Source organism: Lactuca saligna, chromosome 2 (assembly GCF_052625555.1).
Source record: "Lactuca saligna cultivar CGN05327 chromosome 2, ASM5262555v1, whole genome shotgun sequence".
NCBI lineage: Eukaryota > Viridiplantae > Streptophyta > Magnoliopsida > Asterales > Asteraceae > Lactuca > Lactuca saligna.
The window spans coordinates 41470483-41497283 of NC_136418.1; the positions used below are offsets into that span (position 1 = coordinate 41470483).

At 38.6% G+C, this 26801-nt stretch overlaps 2 protein-coding genes across 4 annotated transcripts; both read right to left on the minus strand.

Annotated features, from left to right (window-relative positions):
* Positions 1-554: 554 nt before the first annotated feature.
* LOC145029666 (uncharacterized) lies at positions 555-1889 on the minus strand. Its single transcript, XM_078978160.1, has 3 exons — positions 1491-1889; positions 922-1383; positions 555-833 (listed from the first exon to the last, which is right to left on the minus strand). Exons 1-3 carry the CDS (start codon positions 1887-1889, stop codon positions 555-557), a joined length of 1140 nt encoding a protein of 379 aa, XP_078834286.1.
* Positions 1890-15771: 13882 nt separating this feature from the next.
* Positions 15772-18078, minus strand: LOC145030897 (protein BUD31 homolog 2). 3 transcript variants are annotated; one of them, XM_078979340.1, is made up of 4 exons: positions 17945-18078; positions 17135-17236; positions 16169-16356; positions 15772-16071 (listed from the first exon to the last, which is right to left on the minus strand). In XM_078979340.1, exons 2-4 carry the CDS (start codon positions 17226-17228, stop codon positions 15916-15918), a joined length of 438 nt encoding a protein of 145 aa, XP_078835466.1. In that variant the 5' UTR covers positions 17229-17236; positions 17945-18078; the 3' UTR covers positions 15772-15915. The 3 variants fall into 3 exon arrangements, with proteins under 3 accessions (XP_078835466.1, XP_078835467.1, XP_078835468.1); XM_078979341.1 differs by having other exon boundaries at positions 17948-18077; XM_078979342.1 differs by having other exon boundaries at positions 17916-18045.
* Positions 18079-26801: the final 8723 nt, after the last annotated feature.

A 26801-nucleotide genomic window follows, 5' to 3' on the forward strand; every position in this document is an offset into this window, starting at 1 on the left:
TTCTTTCATTGGAGAGCCATTGATGATGACTGATGCCCTAGAAGACTTCAAGCAACCCCGAACCCACATCCTCCATTTGTTTCCAAATCCCATTTGAGCAAGTATCGAATCTAAGTATTCCCAATTCATCGAGTCAAATGCTTTGTCAAAATCTACTTTGAAAATAAGGACTCTTTTTTGCTACGCTTTGCCCATGAGCAAATCTCATTGATCATGAGGGGGCCATCGAGTATACAACGCCCATCCACATATGCCGATTAAACATCGTCAATTATCCCACCAATGACAGTCTTCATACGGGTTGAGAGTATCTTACTTATGATCTTACTCAAGCAACCAATTAGGCTTATTAGACGGAAGTCATTCAAAGAAATAGGGTCCTTGACTTTTGGAACAAGTGTAATGAAGGAAGAGTTACATCCATGAGACAAAGCACCATACTCTTCAAAATACCTCAAAAAATTCATCACTTCGTATTTAACGATGTCCTAGAATTTTTTAAAAAATTTAAATGTGAAACCATCAGGTCGTGGGGCTTTTTCACTACCACATTGCTAAATCGCAGCTTTAACCTCCTCCAAACTGAAGGGAGATTCGATTCTGATGGCATCCATCATTGAGATCGTCTTAAACAACGAGTTTATGAACTTAGGTCTAGAAACATAGTCTTCTGAGAATTTTTTCTCATAGAATCTAAGTACTTCCTCTTTGATCAAGTTGACCTTGGTTGTCCAGCGACCGTTAATCATGAGGCCATGCAGGTAATTCCTCCTGTTTTTACCATTGATGAAGTCATGGAAGAACTTAGTATTTTCTTCCCCATCAACAGTCCACTTTAATTCGAGATTTATGTTTTAGGTCCATGGCTTTCCATCGTTCCAACTCCAATATCTTTTTAATTCCCTTATTCCAGTTACTCACCTCCAAAGCTATGAGAGGTCTGACTTCCGCAAGCTTCTCAAGATCTTTGACCAGGAATTTTGTGTCACTAAGATTCTTCATTTCTTTTTGGCTTTCTTCCTTCCTCCACTTCTTAATCGAGCTCTTTAAAAACCTGAGTTTGGCAGCCAAGTAAGCATCTGGAGTGCCAAAACCCATGAATCGGTTCCATGCATCATTTACTATCTGATCAAAACCCTCTCTCAATAACCAAGAGTTGAATAGCTTGAACGGAATCAGCCCAAAGTCTATGATAGCAGACTGTAGTGTGATGGGACTATGATCGGATAATTCTCGAGGGTGAGCAGTCACTGCACTAAGGGGAAAAGAATTGAGATAGCTCGAGCAAACCATGAATCTATAGAGCTTTCTTAGTTTGGCATCCGCCCGACTCATAAAAGTAAACCTTTCACCACCCATGTTGAACTCCTTTAGGTCCGCTTCCTGTATGAACTTATTGAAGGCAAAAGCACTAGAGGGGCAAAATTTTGAATTACATCTCTTGCTAGGGTATCTGGCAGCATTAAAGTCCCCAAAAACAACCCACATGCCTGACTTTTCATTTTTATCCTTATTAGCTTATCCCACAGCTTCTTTTTGTCTGCCAATGATTGCGGACCATAAACATTAACCATATTCAGGTTCCCCTCAATGGTCTTGCATTTGCCAATTATTATAAGAAAGTGTTGATTCTTGATCGCCTCATTTTTCTGAAAACACCTGGTATCCCATATAGAAATGAGACCATTAGATCGCTCGTTAGAGCCAACACCATCAAAATCAAATTCATTGGAATTCCAGCAACCATTTACGTTAATGCTTGAGTAATCAGATATTTGAGTTTCTTGGAGCCCAACAAAAGTTACTCTATGATGAACCTTCAACCTTCTAACCCAATTTACTTTCTCATCTTCACCTACACCTCTTATGTTTAGTGATAGGAAATTCATGGCTTAGGTATACAGCCTCCCCTACAACCCATGGCCTCAACCAGTATTTGATTGTCAGCATCCATTTGAAACCCGATTTCTACCCCAATTTCCATAATTTTCCTGATTCCATCTGACCCGGTCACGTCTAATCTCTTTCTACTAATCCTATCCGGCGAGGAGTTTATAGGGTTCTTATTAAGATCAAGCGATGCACTTATATGGGGAGATTGATGGATATCACCACATTTAGACGATAGATTGTTGCTGGTTGATGGTGTGAAAGTTCTTGGGGACAAGCGATTACTGATTCTTGCGTGTTTTCTTTTTTTAATCTTGGCTTCATTACTGTTGTGCTCAGTACCTGATATCGAATCACCTTTTTGGGCTGTAAATATATTTTGGGCTGGAGTGGTAACAATATAGGGTAGTCCAGCATAATCTTGAGGTAGCAGATTGTTATTGGGCGCATTCCCATTTTGAGTGGGTCCAACCTCCTGACTATTGATACCAACAATAGTTGTATTCATTAGGTCTCCATTTGCCTCCTCGTTCACCATTCTAAATGGAATTCCAAACACCATATTAACATCTGTTGACCTATCATTAATGCCTTCCATGCCAAGTTCCCTATGTTGGGAACCACTCTTCAAGGATTCAATTCACACCACATTTACATTCACAATGTTCCTTGGAGGCTTTACACTTCTATCATGACTTTTCGACTTCTCCGGTTGTACCTCCGGTGTGGCGTCCAGCTGGAATTCTCCTTCCTCCATCTCATTATCGTCTTCCTATAGCCATGTCTCTGATACACCCTCATCCTCGTCCTCGCCATCAGTGGCTTCCGAGTCACCATCCTTAGCCACTATGTCAAATGGGCAGGGGTTAAATGGCGACCAGTCGTCTGTGTACTCAACTACTCCGACGGAGTGTAATACACCATTCACCGTAACTTCAACTTCTTCATTGATCCACTTCTTTCTTGCTGTGATTATTTCGACTTTGCCCATGGAGAGATCTCTCCTGTTATGTATGTTATCAAATGGGCATATGACCTTCCCAAATCTACTGGCAATACGGGAGAAGTTATCTTCATCCCAGTATTTGAGGGGCACACCATTAATTTTCAACCATGCCAATCTTTCATAACTGGAATCCATTTGTTCACCTAGTATCATCCACTTAAACCATTCTTGCCATCTGCCTTTGTCTTCTAAAAATTCACGGGCATCCTTCGATGAATCAAATAGAATGGCAACTCTCAAGCCACCGAAATATTTTGTGCCTTCGTTCATGAGGGTGGGTGCAGGTAGGTTGGAAATGTGGTCAAGGCTATGTGTCTCTCCAATCAACATAATTTTCCGTATCCATTTGCTCATAGTAGTTTCAGGATTAAGAATGATGGGGGGAGAATTACTCAGGCAATTACCTTTCTTCCCTGATGTGACTTGAGCAAAAGTTCTGAAGTCCCTAGTGCCATTCCTTGAGATGGATGTTACATGAGGTTTACCGTGACGACTTGTTGAGGGTCTTTTAGTAATCATACTTTCCTTCTGGTATTTGGACAAATTTGACGAGAGTAGCATGCCCTTTATTCTAACTCCCTGTATGGCTGCCTCCAGGGCCTTCACATCCTTTATCCCAACGTATCTGATGAACGCAAAGTTCTGCTTCTATTGATTCTTCTTCCCACCAATATATATGTCTACTACAAGGCTGAATCTGTCAAATGATCTATGTAACTCCATTTTACTTGTTCCATCCTGAAATCATGATACGTAGAAGGTGGTCACAACGTCTTTGTCATCTCGTTTTTGTTTACAGCATCGAACCTCCGTCCAACCCTCTTCCTTGTTGTAAAAAAAATTATTGGTTCATTGATAATAAAGAAGAATATACTCATCAAATGCTTTTTAACGTTTGTAGTTTTGTCAAAGAAAGTGATTGGGGTACATTAAGAAAAATAAAAAATTTATAGAAGAAGTTAAGAACAACTACCAAAAACAACGAATAATGTGCTAATTAATCAATTTTTTGTTTGTTATTTTTATAGCTCAAACAATCCAGATTTGACATTTTATTTACTTTAATAATAATATTTCAGAAGTTATTCCAATTTGACTAATGTTGTCGATTCTCTTGATGCAAAGATAAAATGAATGTTTATCTGCTCATTTAGATATGTTTCTTGGCTGTCTATTTTTTATGTGATAACTTTTGCAGTCGATTAATGTGTACTATTTATATAGAACATGAGAAAGACGTCATGATGTTTTCATAAGTTATTACAGTTTGATTAATGTTGATGATTCCCTAGATGCAAAGAGAAAAGAAATGTTTATCCACTCATTTAGACAAGTTTCTTGGCTATCCATTTTTTTGTGATAACTTTTGCAATCAATTAGTGGGGATTGTTCATATAGTTCCTAAAGTTTTGTGAGAAAGATGCCCTGGCATTTAATGTTCAAGAAACCTTTGGCATTCAATGTCCATTTGTAAGAGGCGCCCACATTGTCACATATGCCAAAACATAACGCTCAAAGGGATACAGTTTTGTTAAATTTGCAGATCAAATGGAAACAAATCGTTCCATGAGTGAAATGAATATAATTTATTGCTTAACTACACCCATGAGAATCAGTATCGAATAGAATTATAAGTGTGGGTATTTTGAAATTTGAATAATACTCTTGTGTCCACTTTCTTTTATAAATTTATTCTTTCTTATTTGTTAATGTAGGCTTATATTGAAAATATTGATCCTGGTGTTGCAGATGAGGTATTTTTCCTAGTTGTAATGGGACAGTTATTATTTGAAGTGGGATTTTCCCTAGTTATAATGGAATTTTCACGGCTATTGTTTACAGTAAGATTTTCCCTAGTAGGTATCTTCCCTGATTATCTGCCAATCAGATTAAAAAACAAAGTAAGGACCCTCAAAAGTCTCTTGATAGGAATCCTTCTCTAAGGAGGCTCTAAAGATCATATGGGATCATGACTTAAGACTTCCCCTGAATAAGAAGGTTACAAAAGCCAAAGATCACTAAGTTTTATCTATCTTTAAAGCTATTTTCCTATGTAATGATGAAGGTTGATTATCCTAAAAAATCTTAACTATTTTAAGATCCCAAATTGGTTACTAATTATTTCAGGTTATTCAAATCTTGAGAGTTCTTATAAAGACTGAACTCTCTAGTATGGTGATCACATAAGGATCCTAAGAAGACTTACGATCATGTCAAGCATATCAACCATGCAAACAAGAAAATATAAAACAACCATGACGTGAAATTGAAAGGGGTTGCCCACCAACCCTATAGAAAAGTGAATATTGGCTTACATACCTAAAATATTAGAGTTGATTTGAACTAAATAAAATTTAAGTTGTAGATTGATCACCACCACCCAAAGTGTAACGTCCCAAAATTCAAGACTAAAAATTTCTTTTATAAAGCATTACTTAAAACATAATTATCAATCCATAACATAATTAGAGTATTAATTTCCAAAACACATGTTCATTATCAGAGTAAAACATCGCAGGCTGACTAATCTATGGTGTGTGCCATGCGATCACCCCGAGCTCTTCCCTCCGCTGCCGGAGGTACCTGAAACCAAAACTAAAAACCGTAAGCACGAAGCTTAGTGAGTTCCCCAACCTACCAATACCATGCATAACCACATACTGCACATACTGGGCCACGCCCGCTATTCTGGGCCTCGCCCCCTACCCCGAGCCTCGCCTGCTACAACGGCCCTGCCGCTCGGGTACAGATCTATTTCACTTAGGCCTCGCCTGTTACTGGGCCCTGCCCGCTAACATATAATAACACATAAGCATATAACAACACATAAGCTAACACATACTAATAAATCCTATCGTGAGGCCTCGCCTACCTTGGGCCTCGCCCTTGTCCTGCTACTGATGAGTCATGAAACCCCGTCCATGCTCCTATTGGTAGCGAGTTACAGGCCCAGCCTACACTCACTCTCTCCCTAACTTGGGCCTCGCCCCTACCCTGCTGCTAATGAGATATGGAACACCGTCCACACTCTGCTATTGGTGAGATACAGGACCTCGCCCACACTCACCTCCCTACCAGGCATATACATGTATCACACAGACAACAAGTATAAACTATCACATAAACCATTCCTTGGGCACCCGCCCGCTACCATTGGACCTCGTCCTAAATATCATATTAGCATATAGTGCCTAGGGCTAACCCCCGGGTCTTCTACTCATAACTACATGGGCCAGCATTGTGGCCTTAGACCCATTCACACAAAGGGAAACTCACCTGGTACTACTAAACTTGCTGATAACCCCACTGGATGCTGACCGAGAATTCCCTGAACCGCTGTTCCACTAGCTCCCCGAGCTACCAATATCAAAACATATATCACTTAGCTTAACTGATCTCCAAAAGTCAACTATGGTCAAAGTCAAAGTCCTAGTCAAAGTCAACCTTCCAGGTCAACCCTACTCGCCGAGTCTGCCTACAGACTCGCCGAGTTCATTAGCTCAGAATCCTTTCATTCGCGACTCGACTTGCCGAGTCAACCCCTGACTCGCCGAGTCTACCGATTTCCGAGTCCTGACATGTCCAACTCACTGAGTCCCCACTCAACTCACTGATCCGAGTCTTAACTCGAAGGGTTTGGGGTTTCGCGACTTGACTCACCGAGTCCAAGAATAGAGTCGTCGAGTCCAAGGCAATCTTTAACAGACTCGCGAGTTGTTCATCCAACTCGTCGAGTTCCTCCCAATCTTCATACTACTCGCTGAGTCCACTCGAAGGACTCGCCGAGTCTACTCAGTCCTTCATGCATTCAGAGGCTTTTTGAGTCATGTAGTGACTCCAAACTGTAGATCCACCCTTCTAAGGCCTATTCCTCACGTAATGTTGCAAACTTTACGTGTAGCTAAGGAGATCTAGGCCCAAAACACTCCATACTCGGGTTTAAGACAAACATGTCACCTACACCCCCAAGGCTGATATTTTATGACTCTCTAGGCCAGAATACTCTTAGATCCGAGGTAGCAACTTCAGATCTGGACTTCTAACTCCAATTGGATCTAGGACATGGCATAAAAGCCCCACATCTCATGACAAATAGGAAACTATGAGCAAAGGAGTGAAGGTAATGACTTCTTACCTTCAAATGCTCTGAAAAGTCACACCAATTTTGGATCTAAGGATTCCTCTTGCACCCTATGAACTTCGTCCTCTTCCAAGCTTCAAATCACAACACCAAGGCTAGATATTTTCTCAAAAACGGATATGGTGGCTAGGGTTTGATGTTTTGGATGAGAGGAGCTGTAAAGGAACCCTAAGGAAGAGAATGAGGTGCTTAAATAGTGCACAAAGTCCCGTATTTAGGGTTTTCCTCGTTCATACTAGACTCGCCGAGTCCCCTTTGCCGACTCGCCTAGTCGGTCACTCACTCCTCGACCCAGATCCCGCTCGGACTCGCCGAGTTCCTCCTTGGACTCGATGAGTTGACCCTTTGACTTAGGTTTTCTTTCCTTTCTTGACCTTTCTGATTTTGGGTGTTACACAAAGCCACATTCGTCTCATTCTTCTCTCCTTCCTCCTTTGGCTGCAATGTAGGATCCTAAAAAGTATCAACAAGCTTGCTAGTTAACTTGTCCAGGGCCTCACACCATCTGGTCACATTCTAGGATCCCATATTCTCAAGATCCTCCGCAAGCTTAATTTTCACTTCCCAAACAACAATAGCAGCACTTATCTTCGCTTTCGCAATCACCTCATCCATCTCAGCCACATGTTCCTCCTCCTTGTCAACTTTTTTTAACACTCAAGTTTGGTAAGTTTTTCATTTAACACCTTTTATCGAAAAAACTTGCATTTTGGTCCTTTCGCTAGAATGTGGGGCATACTAGGTGGTATGCTTGGCGTACTAGCCCAATGTCTTGATCATGGGACTTAACCATGTACGTGGAGTATGCATGGCGTATGTGAGTATTAAGAAAACCCTAATTTTAGGGTTTTCATCTAATTTAAACCTTATGACAGCCTCATTTAGTCATGTTTAGCCAACCTCCATCCTCCTTGTCCCAGAAAATGAAACCCTAAGTATGTTAGTTAGTTTGTGGGCTTGAGAAAGAGATTTTTTTGGTGTCTTAAGATGAAAAAGAAAAAGAGAAACCCTTAGAGAAGTTGATTGAGTTTGTAGATCCATGATCAATTCCACATTTGCAAGCTTTTTGAGGTAAAAATCTTACACTTTTGTGCTCTTCTATGCTAGATATAGTTCTTGGAACATTTGTGCATCTTTTGAGTCCTTTGTGTTAATGGAGAGCTTTTGGTCTACTCCAGAGGCAACGGATGCTAGATATTAGCTCCATATACTCCCCAAGTTTATAAAAGTGTCAACTTTTATGAAGTATTTGAACCCATTCATGTATTAAGACATTTGTTAAACACTTTTTGAGCTATTGAGCCTCATTAAGCCATGCATGTATGTAAAGTTGCCAACTTTACGTGATTAGTGGCCTCTAGGGAAAAGGTCTGTGAGTTTGGAGGAAAGACTAAACCAATTAAGTACTTAATGGAGAAGGATGGAACACCGGGAGTATGTTGGGTGTTCCTAGCTAGTATGTTGCGCATACTAGCCCCAGAAGGAGTACGCTAAGCGTACAAGCTGAGTAGGCCTCGTGTACTTAGTAGATGAGTGTTGGACTTGACATTTTCAGTATTGGGCCAATGTTTGTGTTTCCATTGTTTTAGACTTATTAGAACATCAAACTTCTATGATAAACCTTGGACTAGCATATTGGGATTCCTTAGATTTTAGGCCCATGATGGGTTTGGGCCCAATTTGGAAGATTAGGCCATAAGTGGGCCTTGGGTTGCCAAGTAGAGTTTGGGCCTTCATAGTAGTTGAGTTGGGCCTTGTATAAGACTCGGTTCCTAGTATGTATTTTAAATAATATTTATTCATTTTGTTCAAGAAATTGACGAGTTGGAGGCCCCAAACTCGTCGAGTAGGAATGGAAATTTGGGATGTGGGATTTAAAGTCTACTCAACGAGTTGAGAGCCTCAATTCGACGAGTAGGACTGTCAAATTGAAACCCTAATTTTCAAGGTTTAGCACCCTATTTAAACACTTTAACCTCCAAAGGCTGGCCTCATTTACAACCTCCATCAACCCAAACCCTAGCCACAAAACCCTAATACATTTTTTTAGAGTTTTTGAGTCATTCTTGTGCTTTCTTGAGGTTTTGAAAAAGAAAAGAAGTGAGGAAGGAGCAAGGAAGTGAAGGAGAATAATAGATCTAGAAGTAGAGCTTCATTTCTGGTTCATCTGAGGTATAAAGCTCTTACCTTGCTTATTAAGTGTTTAGATCTAGCTTTAGGGTTTTTCTCCATGTTTTGGTTCATTAATGGTAGCCTTTGGGATTTGGACGTCCCCTGTGGAAAGAACCTTCAGATCTAGAGTCTTTGAGGGACAAGGGTGTCAACTTTATGGCCATAGGAATCTCATGCAACTTGTGAACCACCTTTTTGGGTCTTTGAGCTAAATAATCCATGAATGGACGTAAAGTTAGAAACTTTACATGATATATCGACCCTAGGTGACTAGATCTATGGCTTGGAAGCATTGAGCCCAACAGAAAGCGACTTAATGGATATAGACCAAGAAGAACTCAATGAGTTGTTCATGAACTCGACGAGTTGGATCGTGGCCCCAATATTTTCTGGTTAATGAGCAAACTCAGCGAGTCTAGGAGATGACTCAGTGAGTATGCTAAGTTTTCAGGGTTCTGAAGATTGGAGAACTCGATGAGTTGAAGCGAAAAGTCTCGATTCTGTCATCAGGAAGAACTCGGCAAGTTAAAGGGTAACTCGAAAAGTTGGATCGCGAGTTTAGGGTTCTCTGATTTATGGAACTCGGCTAGTTGATGGATTAACTCGGCAAGTTGAGTCAACCAGAATGTTGACTTTTACCAGAATGTTGACTTTGACTTGGACTTTGACCAAAGTTGACCCTTAAGTGGTTATGAGTATGGAAAGGGCAGTTAAAGGAAATGCGTATGTATAGGTGTAGGAGAGGGGTCGATTTTAGAGTAGGAGCCTTTACAACTATTTCCAAGTTATCGAGGTGAGTTACCTTCCAGTAGAAGTGGGTCGAATGCACCAATGCCGGCCTACTAGTAGTTGATTATAGTTAAGATAATTGTTTGTGTGATAATTGTCTGGTATGCCACTATCTGTTATGAGTTATGTACTAGAGTGCTATGTTGTTATGTGATAGCGGTATGAGGGGTGGGATAGACCCCAGTATCGATTGTAAAGACCAATAGGGTAGGTCGCACACCCAGATATGGCTGACAGTATGTTATGCTATATTATTATGTGGTAGTGGTAGGGTGAAATAGTCCCCGTAACCGTTTGAAATAAATCAGAGGGTAGGTCGGGCACCCATATATGCCTGGTAGGGTAGGTCGAGTACCCAGATATGCTTGATAGGGGTAGGTCGGGCACCCCGGTATGCCTGACAAGGGTAGGTTGAGCACCTAGATATGCTCGGCAGGGTAGGCCTGACACCTAGATATGTCTGGTAGTATGTTTATTGTATGGTATGTGGTATGATGGGGGAACTCACTAAGATTTGTGCTTATAGTTTTTAGTTTTGGTTTTAAGTACCTCTTCTTCGACGGGAAAGCAGCTGGCGCGACTGCAACGCATCACACCACTATTTTCCGCACCATGATATTGTGACATTATTATGACTTGTTTTGAGACATATGACTTGTGGTTTTTATGATATGGGATTTTGATAATCTGTTTTATGAATTATTAAATTAAAAATGAAATTTTTGGTCTTGAATTTTGGGATGTTACACCTTGGCCTTGGGCCAAGTAAGGTAAAGGGTAATATGGTCTTTTTCCCTAGTTATGGTCCTAATAGATTAGACTTGTGGTTATAGATTGGAATTCAATTATTAATTGGATGTTATTAGTAATGATAGCATGGGGATTATCGGACCAGCAAGCACAGATTTATCTGAGCGATTCACCAGTTTGAGGTGAGTTTTCTCATTATGTTTAGCAGGTCGAAGGCACTAATGCCGGCCTATTATTTATTATGTTAGGGTGCTAGATGTTTGTGTGAATCTTGCATGTGTTATGTGATGGTGTGCTTACCTAACAAGGCCTGATGTTGGGTGGGGCTCGACAACTATATTGTATGTTATTGTCTTTGTTATTATCACATGTATTCGTATGATTATATGTTTATATGTGTATCGGGCGGAGCCCGATGCCAGGCAGGGCCTGATGACTGGCAGATTTGTATACCGAGCGAAGCTTGATGTCGAGCAAGACCCGATGCCGGGCGAGACCCAATGTCGGGAGAGACCCGATGTTGGGCGAGTCCCGATGAATGACGGGGGCCCAGTATGTGATTATTATGTATGGTATGTAATATTTTTGGGAACTCACTAAGTTTTGTGCTTACGATTTTCAATTTATGTTTCAGGTACTTCTAGTTCGAAAGGGAAGAGCCTGGGATGATTGCAGAGCATACACCACCTTATTCCGCATTTTATGATTTACTCTAATATTTTATGATGTAGTGATACACTGTGATCCATCTTGATTTTATGATGATGTTTTGGATTACCATTTTATTAATTTAAAAATGAAAAGTCTTGGGTCTTATTTTTGGGACGTTACATTTCTCCTAGGACAAATTCTCCACCCTCTGTAAGAGCTCCTTGTTGATCTCCTCAAGCTCTCTCAAAGTGTGCTCCATTTGAGCAAGCTTGGCCTTGAGATCCTCATTAGAGTGAGAGACGTGATCAACCAAATAAGAAGAGAAACGATAAGTAAAAAATAAAAATAAATAAATGGATAGAACACAATAGTACTTGCGTATCGGGAGAACGTGATCAGCTTCTTTAGCGCCTCATATGTTCCAAGATTCTCAAGATCCCAAGCATCAGATGATTTCCTCTTACAAGGTGTTGGGGTCTTCACAGTAAGATTAAGTTGAGTCCTCTTAGGAGGGAGAGAGGGAGGTATCTTTTCCTTCTTCACCACAAGCAGGCCACTAGACATGTCATCTTCAAGATCAGATAAATCAAATCGAGCACTATAACGAGTAGCTTAGATTCAACATATTGAGAAGGGTCCTCATAAGTTCAGGATCCTATTTTTAAAACAAATAAATACACTAGGAAGGAAGGATGCTTATCGGTGGCCATTGAAGCTGTGAGAGATGAACCTTCTTGAAGGCTAGGGTACTAAAACTTGAATGATCTGACGTTTACAATTAAAGAAAGGAAACACACGATCTTATCCTTAGTATCCTCAGTAATGGAAAAAGCTTCTCCAAAATTGAAACCTACATCAAAATGAACAAAATATGAAAAGTAAATACTTGGATCCTCAAGATTAAAAAATAAATCCTACCCTTTTTAACTCAAGCTTTGGGTAAGAGATCTCTACCGGCAATGAAGTCAAGCCTCACAAAAAAAAGTATTTTTCTTTCCAGGATTCATCATTATCTTTTGATGTTAGGATAAGAGGGGATTTATTGGTTTTAACTTTGAGAAAAAAAAATCCAAAAAGTAGAAAGATCATAAACATAAGACAACTCGGCAAGATCTATGTCTAGGTTATGATAGCGATTCACTAAATCAATCCAAGATAAAATCCTCCAGATAACTGACATAGCTTGAATGTACGAAAGGTTTATGGCTTGGAAGAAATCAGAAACAATGCTTTAGAAAGGGTATTTGACACCCAAAGAAAAAGGATACTCAGGGAAGCATACCCAAGAAGAAGAAACAAAACCGGGCTGATAGAAGCCTTAAAAGATCTAAAGATTACATCAGAAGGAAAAGTTTTGTCAACTTTGAGAAACTGTGTGTCTTCATCGTCAAAGGAACAAGCCTCATCATAGGTCAGGTCCCCTGATCAATGAAGTCATTCTTAGAAGGGACTGTAACGCTGGTACGAGAGTGAATTTTCTTCTTGCCCATAATCAGATAAAGAGAAAAACGAAGAAAAAAAGGAAAAAGAAATTACCTATGAAGGTGATCGGAGACGATCAAGAGAAAAATTAGGGAAAATAAAGAAAACCGTGAGCCGATTACCCCTATTTAACCTAGAGAGAGAGAGAGAGAGAGAGAGAGAGAGACAGAGAGATTTGACTGTGTAATGATGCTTATGGAGTGGATAAATCATATCCGATTAGGGTTCGAAATTCAAATTCCTTATCTTTTTATTTTTAAATTATACCTTTGAATATTCAAAAATTAACCTTAATATTACGTACATATAATTTGAGGGAAATTGTTAGGGGTAGGATTCCAGAATCATATTTAGGATCCTTAATATTTTTCAAGCTTCCGGATCCTTAATCATATCTCAGCATCTTGATTATTAACATTAATATTTCTTAACACCTTTAATGGTTATGTTCTTCTTTCTTTTTCCCACATGTGTAGAATTAGTCAACATAAGATCCATTCTCCATGAAGAATCGTTTCAACCAGGCTAAAGATGTGGGAGTACCAAGTCACACAACGTGCATATATTCATTCCAGAGGATCCAGGAAATATCAGACTTATTGTTACTTAGTCTAAACCATGGTTGTAGAACTCGCTACTCGATACTTGTTCGCTGTTCAGCTGCCTACCAAGTAGCGAGTACTTGAGGAGTACTCGGATTCGGTAATTCATGTAGAAATATTTTTAGGGAAATAATATATGTCAAAATCATAAGTTAAAGCCATAAGTTGATTGAAATATATAACAAAATTAGATACATGTGAATACATAAAAACTAGACAACACACAATGGTTTCACTTCGTGAATAATTAATGAAAATTTAAGATATATATGTAGTAATAATCGCATGTGTATGTGTTAAATAATAAATCATTAAGTATATTATACATATTAATCGCTGAGTTGACCGGGTTTTACAACATTACTCGCTTCAATAAGGCACGGATCGGGAAGTACTCAAATTCTATAACTCGCCTCGGTAACGGGCCGACTAGGGAGTACTCAGCCGAGTAATCAACCAATTTGGTAAGTTTTACAACACTGGTCTAAACTATAAATACATCCGTATTACACACATTTAGCTTTACTACTACATTTGTACTCATATTATCTTCATCATCTTTGTAATCTTATATTGAAATCAATAAAAACAACAAGGCAGATGATCATCATAACCTCCTAAGATTTTATGCCGGAGATCTTATAATTGATCAAGGGTTTTCCTTATAATGCATTTTGTCTCACTTTGATTATAATTCGACATTTATTGTCTCAAACACCACAGTCTCTCATACATATTGGTCGAATATTAGTTTATTAATTTTTTACCAAAACAATACTCATATCGAGTTTTTATATAAACATTCGGTTACGAGCATGTATGAACATATGTGGACATTTAGGATTTTTGTTTTGTTCATTATGAACATAGACATATCTAGATTTTTGCGAAAATAATTAGAGATCCATCTTGTTTTAAATGCGTGGAATGTTATATATCACAAGACATGGCATTAAAAAGTCAAAACTTGCTCTATTTGTTGGTTTTGAATTCCATTATTAAAAATTGCACATATTGTGCTATTATAGTAAACATATAATACAGTGTCTATATTAATAAAAATTGACAAAATACATAACTATTTTGCAAATTTTACCCATAATAAAAAAAAATTAATAAAAAAAATTGAAGCAAAAAGAGTCAAACTAAGCAAGAATTCGAGAACCAGCATCTTTATAAAACAAAGAGATAAGGATATTTAACTTACTCCCACACCTACAAACAAACTTCAATATTCCCTCGTTTAAATTTTTCCATCCATAACAAAATTACCAAAATACCCAACTTACTATTTATACCTTTTACCACACTTATATGAATGGATCATAAGAAATGAAGCTAACAAAATACATAGGTGCACCACGAAGATTATTCAGAAGAGCAAAAGCGGTATATGTCGAAAATATGGTCATTCTTGATGAAAAAGTTGGCCCGATTAGAAACATGAGCGGCTTTCCACCACAAGCTCCACCACCACCCACGTTTGGTTCAAATTATTGGACCATTAATCATAGTAATTGTCCAAGTAATCCATCGGTCCTTCTTAGATCAACATCTGAAAAGATCACGAGTACTTCAAGTCAAGAATTTGACGTTTCTGCTCTTGATGAAGTTCGTTATAGTTATAGCTCATTAGGGTTGGTGGGTACAATTTATGAAGATGAGATGTATGAGTTTCATGAAGAAATTAATATAAGAATTGATTCGTATATTTCGAGGAGTAGAAGTAAAGCGGTTGGAAGGAGAAGCGTTGGTGGATATTACTAGTTTGTATATTTGTATGTATAAAAGACCAAATGAAATATATCACAATGTATTTTTGTTTATCTATGTATTATACTATTATAGACACTTTTGTTGTAAGAAGATGAAAATCCATAAATAAGATTTCATGTTTTCAACATATACCCATATCATTGTATTCTTTTTGCTATTCCTATATTCTTTTTCTTATTAGTGAAAATTGGTTTGTATTTAGATGACATTGCAATAACAATAGATTTTTCGATGTATAACAAAAAAAAATGTAGGATTTCATAATAACAAATTAATAAAAATGCATTGTTATTCCTTGTACTAATATATGTATATAGCCAACAATAGAGTTAAAAACATGTAGTTACTTTTACCTTATAAGTTGGACAAAACATTGCAATTTTTGTCATATCAACAAAAGTTCTAGTTCTATCTGTTGTTTTCAGTCTCAGTCCAATACATACCAGATAGAGTACAACTGTTGTTTTGTCTTTGTAATTTATTGTCCATACATAAACTAATTTCCAACCACATTAGCATACATGACAACCATTTTTATACCAAAAGGTTAACCACCTTCTTAACATCATCACAAGTGATAAAGTTTAAATAAATTCAAGCATAATACAAAATGTGAGCAACTAAGCATCGGTTTGTACTTAATGAAAGATAAGTTGTTAATCTCCACTTGCACAACCTTTGCAGCCACAATGCACACATTCTATAACCTTTTCCTCTCTCAGATGCTTTGGGACTCTACAAACGCATGTTGTTTGGAAGTTATGATCACGTGGCTGAATGCATCTTAAACAACAAAGTCGTTCATATCCTGGCTGAAAATGAAAATCACAACCAAAATATATCACAATCATTTATAAAATGTTTTAATATGAAGGAAAATGAAATGGAATTCAAGGCAAAATTGCACACCTTTTTCCACTTGGCAATGATATTACGATCAGCATACCCTTGATCCAAGCAAAATTCAAACAATTCCTTTGAGATTTCTCTCCTTCGATGATAAAGGTCAAATATGTAACGACTCTTTTGGTGTGCAATTTTGAAAATAGGCCATAGTGTCTCACATTTTCTCTTCCCATCATGTGGATCATTCTCAGCTAAAAAAAATACATGACAAATTTTTCCATTAGTAAAATGGTGAGGATAAGAACCAATAATTAAAGAAAAGATAGGGTTGTTCTCGATAATGAGGATGAGAAGGGCATTTACATCTTTTGCACATAGGTCTCTGTACCTCCTTTTTTTGGGTAGGACAAAAAAGTGAAGTTTTGGTCTGTTGACAAAGTCTCAATCTTAGTTAAGATAAAGCTATTTTCAATGATAAGGATTGAGAAGGGCATTTACGTCTTTTGCACATAAGTCTCTATCCCTCCTTTTTAAGTGGGGCAAAAAAGTGAAGTTTTGTTCTATTGACATCAGTCTCAATCCTAGTTAAGATAAAGTTATTTTCAATAATGAGGATGAGAAGGGCATTTACGTCTTTTGCACATAAGTCTTTGTCCCTCCTTTTTGGGTAGGATAAAAAAGTGAAGTAGTGTTCTATCGACATCAGTCTCAATCCTAATTAAGATAAAACTATTTTCACTAATGAGGATGAGAAGGGCATTTACGTCTTTTGCACATAAGTCTCTATCCCTCCTTTTTAAGTGGGGCAAAAAAAGTGAAGTTTTGTTCTATTGACATCGGTCTCAATCCTAGTTAAGATAAAGTTATTTTCAATAATGAGGATGAAAAGGGCATTTACGTCTTTTACACATAAGTCTCTGCACTAGGACATCAGTCTTAGTTATGCAGTACAACTTGTTATGTCATTTTCATGTGTCATGTCATGTGTAAGTGTAACAAATGGGAGATTAATATAAAGAAACAAAATACCTTCTCTCATTTTTCCTTGTAATTCACGAAGGGTAGGTTCTATGAGCTCCCATCCCTCTGGGTATTTAACACGATTTGTCTTCACTTTAGGCATTCTTCTGACTACAATGATTAATCCAAATTAAATAAATGAATAACATTATATTATATGACATGAATAAAGAAACAAAGGTCATTCATTGTAACATGTAAGCTATATGAAAGATACTGTCATACTGATACACATATGAACAGAAAAGGGAAAGAATAATAACACATTAACACTGTATGTTTAGATTTAGAAAGCCATGATATTGCAAAAACTGATATAATTGATTTGCCTCAAGCAAATTGATAGGAAGCTACATATAACAAAACTAAGAAACCCTGGGCTAATTGGGATTCAAAAAGGAATTTCCATGGTGTCGAGAACATCAGTTTGAAAAAATGTAAGAAATTTCCATCATGATTCAAAAAGGAAATTACATGATGTTCCTAAATCCTGTATTGTTAAACCCTAATTCACGAATATACTTTACACTAACCACAAGACATAATTTACAATGTTAAAATTGAAACCTAGGGTTACGAATCTAGTAAGCTAGGGCACCAAATAATGAAAGTTCAAATCCAGGGTTTCATTGTTAATCTTTCGATTAACCCTACAAAGTGAAAAATAATGAAAATCAAAAATGAAATTAATTTCGCATTTTATATGTTCGACACAATAGAAATTAACAAGTTGCAGATGAAATCGGACATCTAGAGTTTGAGAGGGAAAGAGGAAGAGATCAAGAATCACTTGTTAGTAGAAAATAGGAAGTTGGTTACCACCGGAACAAGAACCGTCTCCTTTGAAGGTGGCGCCGAAGCTAGAGTCGTGATTGTTCGTTCAAGCTGAACAAGGATTCTGTGAAGAGGTGGGAGGGTTTATTTGTTGGTAATCGTATATGGATTTGTTTCGTCTAAGTTACAATACGAGTCCCTTTACTATCTCCTAATGTTCATGTTTTGTCTTCAAACAAATAAAGTACATTTTTAGTGCTTCCGCATTATATATCTTTATTTATTCATTTTTGATTTATTACAAGGACTATTATAGAAAACTCTTAAGTTTTTCAAAAATAAATAAATAACAACTTTATCCTAGCAACATTTTTTATGTATGTATATGTGAACTTTGTGAAATTTTTATGGGGTAAGTATGAGTCGGGTTTGATCGGTTTTTGACTAAAAGCAAATATTACTTATACAACTATACATACATGGGCATGCATTTGACAATATAAAAGTATAAAAGTAATTTTGTAAAACCTTTGAAAAGTTTAATAATGAAGAACTAATGACTTGATGTCGATTTATAAAACGAATTAAAAGTAGTTTGTATTGAAACACAGTTTGAAGTATATGAAATCCTTGATTGAAACACAGTTATAACTCACATGTGATTGATCTTATAACTAACATGCTTTCTACTTGTATTCCCCCCCCCCCATGAAAGCATTTAAAATCATTTAAAATATAAGTTTAAGGGGGTATGAACTCACCTGTCTGTGAATAAGTCGAATGTAAGATCGATATAGGAAGTTGAGTGTCAATTGAAGACTTGAGCACAAATGAATCCTATTAACCATATAATGACATATATATGTATACAATTAGTGTATGTAACAACTATTTATTGATTTGGAACCACCTTAGGGACTAGTAAACACATATTATGAAGTGTTACAACCATATAAGATTGTATATGAGTGGTATATGACTATACAAGGGAGTGTATGGTCAAAATGCACAACAAATGTGTGTGTGCAGCCAGGGTGTGCGGTCAGGAAGTGTGTGCGGCTGCACACTCCTTATGGAATGTGTCAAAACATGATTTTAAGCTATAAGGGACATCTAGGAAGGTTTCATTCTTCATTCCTTAGCCTTAAATGAAGTTTGTTGCCATTTGGGGACCTAAAAAGGGTGTGTACGGCCACCATGGAGGTGTGTGCGGCCGCACACACTTGAAGATCATACGAAATGATGTTTTTCATGCATAATTTCAAGTGTTCTTAGTATATAACTAGTTGTGATAAGTGTGCATACGTTATAGAGGCTTGAAAGGGGTGATTATGGTCCAAAACTTAGTGTGTGTTCTTGGAGATCTAACACCAAAATGTGTTTTTCATGGATCATAATAGGGAAGAAGGCTAGATAATTTGAAGTATCAACTATTCAAAGGAAGAATTACTTACTTTAATGAAGATCAAGATGAAGATGTGGATGGTACTTGAGAGAATCTCGAGTTCTAGCCATGAAGGAGTGGAAAAGTGATCAAAATTGGCTAAGTGTTCTATTTATATGAAGGAGTGTGGCTGAAATGGGTGTATGGCCGCACACTCCATATGTTGGAGTGTTTGGCCTGTTTTTGATTGATATGCATCAAGTTAACCAATTTCTAAGCTCCTACCTTGATTGTATTACGTTTAGAACACTCCAATAGACCCTAAATAGTGCTACAAGATAGCAAAATTAGTCTAACTTTGATAGAATTGATATATTGAACATGAAAATTTCGGGTTGTCACACCAACGTACTCCAAAAGTACGCCCATTATACTGCCTTCTTCACTAGTACGCCCAACATACTCCTTGTGTACGCCCAACGTACTCGGGTAAGCCTGAAACTACTAAACTTCCGAATGTCATAACTTCTTCGTTATAAATCTGTTTTCGATGATCCTTATATCAACAGAAAGGTAATGAGAAGCACTAAACTTATATCAACTCATATCTTCCTAAATACCTTCTGAACAAAAGTCCATTTTCCACAAAAACCCGAACTATCATTTTACCGAAATACCCCTAGGCTTCAAAACACGAACCGAACACCCGAATCACTTCTAATACATCACCCCCACCCAAAAGGGCTAGATATTACCTTACCAAGAGCCATAATCCTTATAATGACCTACCTTCGAGCCATCGCCTCATACTAGAGGTCAATTCGGAACAGAGCGTTACATGGTACCTTCAGACTGGGGTGAGTTTCCTTCACTGTATCTATGGGTCAAAGGCATCATCGTCGGCCCACTAGTTTATGTTGTAGTATGATGGTTGTATTCATGAAAATTTTCAGTTATGCCTATGTTTTCTTGATGACTTTGTGATTCTTTGTTATGATAGTATGTGGTAGTAGTAAGGGTGAAATAGACCCGATATCCGGTTGAAATACACCGAAGGGGATTGTAAGCACCCATATATGCTTGATGTTAGTTATTAAGATGACCTATGGCATAAATTTGGCAACTTTATGCCTTTTCATGTCCCATATGCACACAACACCCCTATTGAGACCTTTTCATGGTTCTTAGCCCATGCATGAGGTCAAAACTCCCACCAAGACTCCATTTTTATGTTACTAAAGGACCAAGGTACCTCGAATCTGTCATTTCCATCTTTTGAAGTTGCTTAACTCACAAGTGGAGGTCCAAAATCAACCAAAGGGACAAAACTAGAAAACCCTAGCTAGATCTAGTGATTTAAGTGGAAAGATCCAAGCTTTTTACCTCCAGGAACTGCTCAAGGTCATCTATGTGCAGATTCTTGAAGCCAAAAGACGCTCCAAGCTTCCTTAACCACTTCTTCTTGGATGAACACTAAAAGGAACACACATGCTCTCTCACGGCTCAAAATACACTCACAAAGGATATTAGGGTTTCCAGGAATGTTTGAAGGTGAAAGGAGCTGATGAGGGTGAGGCTCAAGTGAGTTAAGGGCATTTAAATAGGTCACAAGTCTGCAAATTAGGGTTTGGACCCTTGGCACGTATGTCACAACTAGCATTTTTGCTAGGAGATTCTACTCTCATGCAATCATTCACCTAGTGTGATAACTTGTACTCTAAGTGAATACTATACTCCATTCCTATTCAAATACATCTCATATGCTCAAATAAGGGTTGGAAACCCTAGATATCCCATTTCAAGTTTACTATGGCCTAGGATTCTCTTATTGGGCCTAATGGACCAATAAACCTTCAAGTTGACTATCTTGGGCCTAGAAACCCTAATTGGGCTCTAAATAGACCACATTCATAAAACCTTAGCATTTTGGGCCATGTGGGCCTAAAATAATTCATCTTATCTCTAATGAGCCTTATTGGGCCATAAAAGATTTCATTTGCCCCAATGGGCCGATTTTTTTTTTGTGCTTCATAATTTTGAGTAAGGACCAAGATAAGGCCCAAACTCCTCCATGATTACTCCATTTTGGCCCAATGAAGAAAGAAGGGAATTAATGAGCAATGGACACATCACATTTGCATGGTGGACTTCAATGCAAATTAACCATTAAGTAATATCCAAACCTCATACATCTAAGTAACCATCACATCCTCTCTCCCCCTCTCTTCTTATTTTCGGCCAACACATCTTCTCACCACCTTATTCTCTCAAAAATCTTTCAAGAAAACTCTCTCAACCATCAAGAACACCCTCCTTTCCTTCCATCCAAAATTTCGAAGATCTAGGGTGTTTTCAAGAGGATTCTTCACCAAAATCATCATCCTTGGTAAGTTTATGCTTAGATCCATGGTCTAGCCTCTTGATTTCTTCAAAAATATTCTCTTAACTCATGCATTTTCGTGGATCATGACTCCTAGATCCTTCTTGAATTCGAAAACTCCTCTCAAAAAGCAAGCTATGCCGAATTCTCCTTCCATCTTCTCACCAAAACCAAACCAAACCCCAAGGTGAGTTTCATACCCCCTTATTTTCGGTTTTTATAAGTTTTTGTGGGGGAGAATACAAGCAAAGGTGTAGATCCATCATTATGTGTATGTTGTGGTTGATTTCTATGCTTATATGTATGTTTTGTATGATTTTGATGCTAGATCTAGTGATGAAATGCTAAAAACCGAGATATATATTTTATTCTAGCATAAAATATACTACTACATGCAAAGTATACTAAGAAAAATAGCCAAATGGCTTGACAACACTTATTTTGGGCTAAAAACTCATTTTTTTGACATAAAATGTTAAAAATACAAAGTTGAAGGGTCTAAAATGAAATATTTCGAAATCTGATGGGTGAGATGAGTCAAAACAGTTTACATAATGTGTTTTCTGAAAATATACCATTTGGAGGGTTAAAAACATAAATTCCAAGCTTAATGGGCTAAAAATGACATTTTCGGCCCAATGAGGCCCATTATGCGAAATTTTCTGTTTTGGAGGGCCAAAACTGTATTTTTCTGTAAAACAGTGGACTATAAGTGTTCCTAGTCCTTTTCAAAGGTTTAAAATGCTTTTTAAATTTAAAGGGGACTAAAGTTGCAAAAATTTTACAATTTGGGCCAAAATTGTCAAACTTGCGAAAAGGATGGGTTATAACCGAGAAAACTGAAATTTCAGGGGCTTAAGCTGTTTTCTATGAAAAATATGATGGAAAATATTTATTTCAAAAATTTTTGGTATTAAAATGTCAAGAAAATTGATTTAAGTACCAAACCGTAAAGGGGTTGAAAAAGTAAATTTTACAATCAAAGAGGGACTGAAAACAGAAAATTCTCAAGGCTAGTTCAATACATGCAATTTGACCAAATGATGGTACCACCACTATCGACGAAATACAATACATTACAATACCAAAAGTCGTTGTCAAACGAATTGGTTCGGTCTCGAATCAATAAAAATCCGAAACTACTAACACGACGACACTATGACATTACGACATTACGATTCATAACTAATAACGATTGGGAAGTCACTATACATGCGAGTGTGCACAGACGTCTACGCACCATCTTTGGGCCCCAAAGTGTAAAATCTTGTTTGTTGGGCCTAGCTAGCCCAATGACCTGATCTTAAGGCCCGAAGACCTCTCTCTTACGAAGTGTTGGGTTTTACCGATCCGACATAACGTAAAAGGACTTTCAATGGCAAACATGCTGCTGGTCCCCAAGGGTCCTTCAGTGCTGCTAGTAAAGTCGGTAACTCACGATTGCGGGTTGGGCTTCGGGCCCTTCGCAATTGCAATGGTCTTGAACGACGCAGGGAAATACCGAGGGTTTCGCACCTTCTCTCCTTCCCTCCGGTCGTGGGACTACACAAGTCCGGGAGGATTGAGTTGTGTGAATAACTGCGAGTGACGCCTAAGGGATCACTTGTAAGGTTGTCGACTGGACGTTTTCATCAACGGACGTCACAACAATTCACCACCCACTGTATACTCAATGCCTCCGGAGCTCAACGAATACCTCTAACGCAACGAAATAACAGTACACAAACTAAGTAAAGCAAAGTGATAGGAAAACGTCGGGTTTTCCTAGGGTTTTCAACTAATACACTTACGAATTTCATGCCGAATTTTACAACCCGTACGCTTACATCTATAGAAAACAAACAAGCATACTTACGGATCTTCACATTTTTTTTACCATACTATTTTCAGAAGATATCGGATTTTCTGGTGGTTTTCGAAACGATACAAACATTGGATTTCAAACATTACTTATGAACTCACCAACATTTCATATGTTGACGTTTTTCAAAATACTTGTATTCTCAGGTAGCAGATAAGTCGAAGGGATAAGTGTAGTCAGTGACGTTTTGCTGCTTGTTAAATTAGTACCGAACAATCTACTTTTTGGGCATGTAATGTTAGGGAACAATGTACTAAATGTAAACGCTACCAGTTGTATTATTCCAATGCTTGGTGATGTATGATGTTATGTTTCATGTATATTCATTGTGATGGTATTCAATTGAGTCACAACAGCCCCCGGACGTTTCCGCCGTCTGGTTCGGGGGTGTGACAGGTTGGTATCAGAGCTCTGTTTATAGTGAACTAGCATATCTAACCATACATTGATATGCAACTATAAACCAAAAGAGGGACTAACATAACTCGGAACAAAACAAGTAAAACATAACAATAAAACACCCTTGCTTGTATTAGGAACGAGAACCTAACACCGAACCAAACAAGATAATGCTAGTATCTCGGTTGATCCAGGACTTTTCTTAGTTGTATCAAGGAGCGGATGTAGCCTGATCAACTACATTCCCTCCAAGGTACAACCATCACATGTCTTGAAGAAATCGTGATAGCTAGGGAGTCTAAAATCATACCCCTTAATCTCCAAGAAGGGAACCCCAACTAAATCTATGCAATAGTTGTAGGATTATAGGAGTAATTGGCATGCTATTTGATTCTAGTATTCATAGTCCTTCGTGCAATACGCTATAGACAAGTATCATTAGTCAGGAAACCCTATCTCCCTAGTCAAGATATAGTAGGGTGGCTTGATCCAGAGGAAGAACCGCAGGAGGAACACGAAGTAGAACTCGCCGGTGAACCCGCCAAGTCAATAAGTGGACCTCGAGGAGGAGGAGCCCAAGGGCAGAGATGATGATGACTCGAATGCAGAATCTGATGTCATTAACCATCCATGAAAAGCCAGAGTACCGACTTATCGTGGGGGCCCCAGTGGCTCCATGCCCCCCTTGGGCATACAAAATTTGGAAATAGAGTCACCAGCAGGGGATACGACCACACTAGGGCAGGAACCGAGGTCTCTCCGACCATCGGCCATAAAGGACCCGTTGACCAGGCCCTCCCAGTCTTGGTCCGACGCACCCGAGGTATTGATAACCAAGCTCAGACACCCCCAAATCGAACGGAACAACTGCGATTTGCTATTGAGAGATGAGAGGCAAACATTGGAAGTGAGCGGAGATTCCCGAGTGAGACGGTTAGTGTGAGAAGTACGCCTACGAGGTATCGGGCAACAAGCAGCTCGTCTCCGAGGTGCACCCACTTCATCAGCATCACTACCAGACACTTCCCGCCACGATTAGGATCAGCCTTTTCTAGTTCCCCCCTACTATCTGACATGACTCTCTTTCGTGTACTGAGATGGTACTTACCCCTGAAACAATTATGTGCTATATTGATTTCATATTACTACAAAGACTCAATTATATGCACAAGCAAACCCTCGAGACCACTAGAGACATAAGGATCTCGAAACCAAAACACCCTATATACTCTAAGGATAGATGTGACGATCGTGCCAATCTGTGATTACCTACTACCGTAAATACATCATGGGGATGTTGATGGAAGCAGTAAGAACTATACAACAAGATGCAAAGTATTATAGAGTACAACCAAGAATGACGATCATTACTTACAATCTAGATTATCAACGAGCAGCAGGAAAATGCCATCTCGCAAGAATAACAATCACACTCGTGAGACACCACTCCTGCAGATGGACCCTGCTACATTTCAAGCTGCTGTAACGGCGGCAGTAACCGCTGCTATGGCACAAATCAATGCAAACAACCCCAATGGAGGCAGGAATAGCATTGACAACTCCAGCCAAAGGAACGAACATGGAAACCGACAAGTGACAACCTATCAAGGAACTCCAAACCCCAAGCTTAAGAGCAGGAAGCTGAGGTCTGGAAGTAAGAGGAAGGGACATCCCACTCAAGGGTTCTCAAGGAAGCAACATGTTGTTGTTGTTCATGAGACCATGACCCCTATTACACCAACAACCGGGAGACCATATGTTGGAATCCTTCCAAAATGCAACCAGTGCAAATTCCATCATAATGAAGCCTACCGGGAGATGCATTGTGACAATGCAACCGAAAGAATCACACCGCTAAATTCTGTAGAACGTATCCATGCCAGAATCGTCAGCCAAATGGAAATGACAACACTCGCAGCAACCCTAACAACAACACCAATGATGAGACCATCCACACCTGCTATGGGTATGGAGGAACTGGTCACCTCAGGCGTGGTCTCCCCAAGGATAACAATCAAGGTGCAGAAGGATCAGAAATGGTCCTGACCTGGGTTCAAGGCGAAGCAGTCCAAGACCCAACGGTTGTTATTGGTATGTTCCCACTTGACAACTCTTTCGCTTACCTCTTATTTAATGGTAAACCCGAGCGAAGTTTCGATTAGTAACATATTCAAACACTTACTAACACAACATCCCGAAAGCTAAGCTAAGCCCTTTCAATGGACATGGCCAACGGGGAAAAACCGACTTAACCTAGGGTACTTATGTGGAGTACACCTTAACACTAAACAACCATTCATGACAAATAGATTTCATGCCAGTAAAGATTAGGAGTTTTAATGTGATAATCGTCGTGGTTGGGTTAAGCCCCCACCGTGCCAATACTATGTGTCGCGAGAAGGCCGTTTGCCTTCACCTTCCTAATCATGAAAACTCTAATAATCCATGGATATAAACCTGGCGCCAATCCTCTTCCTATCTCGTGCATCAAGGCGCAGAAGTGCCTGCACAAGAAGAACTACGTTCTCCTCACTCATGTTGTGGACTAGACCGAAGAAGAGGTAGACATACAAGGTATTCCAGTAGCATGTGATTTTTTCAAATGTGTTTCCCGAGGAACTTTCAGGAATATCCCAGAGAGACAGGTCGAATTTCGAATCAACCTCATATCGGGAACCACATCAATTGCCAATTCACCCTATAGGTTGACTCCCACCAAAAATTCACAAGTTATCTTGTCAACTGAGTAGAATTGTTGCGCAAACGATTCATTAGGCCAAGCTTCTCATCCTAGAGAGCTCCGGTCTTGTTTCTCAAGAAGACAGATCCTTCCGAAGGTACATCGATTTTAAAAAATCGAATAATCTCCTTATGAAAA